The 3982-nt window shown below is 45.6% G+C and overlaps 1 protein-coding gene across 1 annotated transcript in view; it reads left to right on the plus strand.

Annotated features, from left to right (window-relative positions):
* Positions 1-3634, plus strand: part of LOC138955485 (arylsulfatase B-like) — a 55895-nt gene extending 52261 nt beyond the window's left edge. Inside the window, exons 7-8 of the mRNA XM_070327081.1 lie at positions 485-611; positions 3171-3634. Of these exons, the coding sequence (XP_070183182.1) occupies positions 485-611; positions 3171-3398 (355 nt within the window). The 3' untranslated portion in view covers positions 3399-3634. The remainder of the gene's footprint in view (positions 1-484; positions 612-3170) is intronic.
* Positions 3635-3982: the final 348 nt, after the last annotated feature.

A 3982-nucleotide genomic window follows, 5' to 3' on the forward strand; every position in this document is an offset into this window, starting at 1 on the left:
CTGTGGTTGTGTGTATCAGAGCGTATCGTGATGTTGCTGTGGTTGTGTGTATCAGAGCGTATCGTGATGTTGCTGTGGTTGTGTGTGTCAGAGCGTATCGTGATGTTGCTGTGGTTGTGTGTATCAGAGCGTATCGTGATGTTGCTGTGGTTGTGTGTATCAGAGCGTATCGTGATGTTGCTGTGGTTGTGTGTGTCAGAGCGTATCGTGATGTTGCTGTGGTTGTGTGTATCAGAGCGTATCGTGATGTTGCTGTGGTTGTGTGTATCAGAGCGTATCGTGATGTTGCTGTGGTTGTGTGTGTCAGAGCGTATCGTGATGTTGCTGTGGTTGTGTGTATCAGAGCGTATCGTGATGTTGCTGTGGTTGTGTGTATCAGAGCGTATCGTGATGTTGCTGTGGTTGTGTGTGTCAGAGCGTATCGTGATGTTGTGGTTGTGTGTATCAGAGCGTATCGTGATGTTGCTGTGGTTGTGTGTGTCAGAGGCAAACCCGGGTTCCACCAGGGTTGGTACGTGCCACAGAACCTTGTCGATGCTGGCGTGGCGGAGAAGGAGCCGCTTGATGGTAACCAGAACTTCACTCACTTCGAGCTCTACAATCTCAATACGGTGAGACCTAAACGTCCTGTGTCGGCTTAACAGCACACTCCTTCTGACATAACAGGACAGAGAGGACACGCATTCAGTGTAATCGTTGTGTCTATCTGATGTAATTTTAAATGTGTCAAGCGCAAAGAGCATAATTGTAAAGTTATGATGTTGTGCTATATAAATGCTCATTTATTATTATTATTATTATTTAAGTTATTGAGACATCCCAGTGCACTAAGGGATTTATAGAGCAAATTGAGAAAATTCATTATTGAACGAAGCGCATAGCGCTGAGTTCAATAATTATTTTCGAGATTTGCTCTATAAATCCCTTAGTGCACTGGGATTGTTTCAATAACGATATTGTCGGTACCGCCAGAGAAAAAAGAAGATACAACACGCACATTTTGCTACGCGCATTTGAATAGGCATAACTGTGTGGTCAGGTCGTAGAAGATCTACTTTTGTGTGGGCTGTCTCGTGTGTCGTGCTTTCATCACACGCAAACTCTTGTTTTAATTTCTGTTGGTAAATTCCAGTGTAGCGTTAAGCTAAACAGTGATGATCTTTCTCTCATTTGAACTCGGAGAAAGGACTGTGCTTTCAGTTATTTGCGGTTCGAAACCTTCATCGAGCTCCGACAGATTGACTGTGCAGAGTTGTGCCCCTTGCCAAGGTCGACGGAAAGCCCATTTTCAAAATAAACGTGGCATGTTTTTCGTGTGGTATCTTCCCTCATCGGGGAGTCTGGTACTAAATATGAACGGTAAGAACGCTCTGAACCCTACACGTATTATATCCCCATCGTTTTATCGTTCACATTTGCCTAACATGTTAATTTGCTGAGCGGGATTTATGTCGTCTGCTAGGCTATTGCACTGAGTCTCATTTCAAAAACAAAAATTGCTCGTCCCGTTGCACTGAGTCTGCACACATAAAGCAGGCTGGTAATAAGTCTTATATGTGGTAAGAACGTTCTAAACCCTACACGTTTTCGATTCCGATTGTTCTTGCCTTAAAATAAACGGAAAACATTCATTTACTGAACAGATGCAGTCGTATTTCAGTGTAGTCTGCTACGTGCTGATCTAGCTGCTATATACGTTATCGGAATAACACTTGTGTTTTCTGTTAGCTGCTGGGAATTGTATACTAACTCATCATTTGGTAATGTGGATAATAAGGTACATGCCACCAACATGGCATAATTATGAGAGGAATCTTCGCAAGTCGAAACTGAAAAATTAGACACAGCGGGTTCTATTTTTAGATCAGTGCAACTGTGGGCGGCACAGGCGCATGCAATCTGTCAGAAAAAAACCACTTATGCTTTAATTGAAAAGCAGGACATTTATGGTCATAATCATTGGTATTGTGGAGAATATAAGCTACATGTCATGAATTAATTCTGAGGATGAGAGTACAGTCTCGCTTTGGCAAAGGGTGTAAGAATACGCTCTGTGGAAAAGTTAGCGCACTCCAGGAGTGCGCTAACAGATTTAAGCGCATCGCCATTAGCCAATCAACTAGTTCACATCAGTCATGTGACACCAGTACTTACTGACAATTATTATTATTATTATTATTATCTCCTCAGGACCCAGATGACCCGCATTCAGTGTAATCGTTGTGACTCTCTCCTCAGGACCCAGATGACCCACATTCGAAATAATCGTTGTGTCCCTCTCCTTAGGACCCAGATGACCCACATTCGGAGTAATCGTTGTGTCTCCTCGGGACCTAGATGACCCCTATTCAGTGTAACCGTTGTGTCTCCTTTAGGACCCAGGGCCCATATTCAGAAAGGCTCTGACAGGGGTTTTGTCGGTACGAGAAACAAAAAACTTCCGATAACCCCCTGATCGTGGAATTCCTGAACCGCCGATAGCGCCTATCGTACGCACTGTTCTACGATAAAGTTAGAGGTGCCTAGCCTTACCAATAGGCACTGTTGTCGTTACGATAACTTTGATTTCAAGATGGCTGATGGCGGCCATCAGTTTGCAGTGTTACCGGGAAAGAAGAAACATTCCAAGACATACGATTTAAAGAGACGGGATACATATTACATGCACACATTCATATTTCGCATGCACGATATTTTGCAGTTGACTGTTGACGGATGTGATAACTGACAACATTCAGTTTACGAACAGAATGGGTGCCTAGCCTCTTGTCTCGCAAGTGATACTCGCCTTGCAGTTTCACGCGTCTGGTGCATATCAAGGTGTTTGCGTGGCGCCGATTTAGGGTGAGCCGGCAACGGTCAGCCAACCATAACAAGCGGTGCCTTGACAGGGCTCAGCTGCTGCGTCAGGCGCCGCGCAGATCGACCGTAAACAAAGGAATCCCCCCGCTAGCTATCGGGGAGGCTGTCTTATACCTGTGAATTCGGCAGCACGACAAATTAAAGTTGTCGGACCGAGAGCTATCAAACTTCGGTGCGCTTGTCGTACGACAAGCAGTCGCCCCGTCTTGCATACACTCCCAGATGACCCCCATTCAGTGTAATCGTTGTGTCTCCTTTATGACCCAGATGACCCACATTCAGTGTAATCACTGTGTCTTTCGCCCTAGGATCCAGAGGAACGGAAGGACCTGGCAGCCAAGAAGCCCGAGATTGTTCAAGAGATTGTGGGCAAGATGGAAGCCCTTCTCGATCTGTACCCGCTGCAGCCCTTCGTGGAGTCCGAGTCTGCGCTGAGCGACAGTTATACGACTTCTGTCGACGGGGTCACGGTCCTCAGCACGTGCTTTTGTCATCCCGATAACTCAGCAGACACCCCGGATTGCACCGCCGCCTAGCGTGGTCTCGGTCAACTCGAACTCAACACCAATTAAACAACCCCAATACTCAGCAGACATCCCAGCTTGCACCGCCGCCTAGCGTAGTTATCGGTGTTGTGTGAAGGCAATGTATCTTCGTTAATCTTGCTCAACTACTGCTCAACTAGACTAACAAGTGCTGTGTAGCATGAGTGATGTGTTCTGAAATCCGACTGATTTTGGGTGAAATAAACCATTTTCGTTAGAATGTGAAATGTGTGTGTGTGTGTGTGTGTGTGTGTGTGTGTGTGTGTGTGTGTGTGTGTGTGTGTGTGTGTGTGTGTTAGTGTTTATTTGTGCGTATGTGCGCGCGCGTGTGGGTGTGTTAGTGTGTGTGTGTGTGTGTGCGTCTGAGTGTGTGTGTGTGTCTGTGTCTGTGTGCGTGTGTGTGATTGTGTGTGTGTGTGTGTGCGCGCGTGCGTGTGGTTTGTGTGTATGTGTGTGTTTTTCTTAATAATTTTCCATCGGTCTAATTACGTGTATGTTAGTTTTCGTGTTATTGATAGACAGGTTAAATCCAAGTGTGTTAACAGCCAGCCCTCAAATATTGTATCTCCTCTGTT

Source organism: Littorina saxatilis, unplaced genomic scaffold (genome assembly GCF_037325665.1).
Source record: "Littorina saxatilis isolate snail1 unplaced genomic scaffold, US_GU_Lsax_2.0 scaffold_385, whole genome shotgun sequence".
Classification (NCBI taxonomy): domain Eukaryota; kingdom Metazoa; phylum Mollusca; class Gastropoda; order Littorinimorpha; family Littorinidae; genus Littorina; species Littorina saxatilis.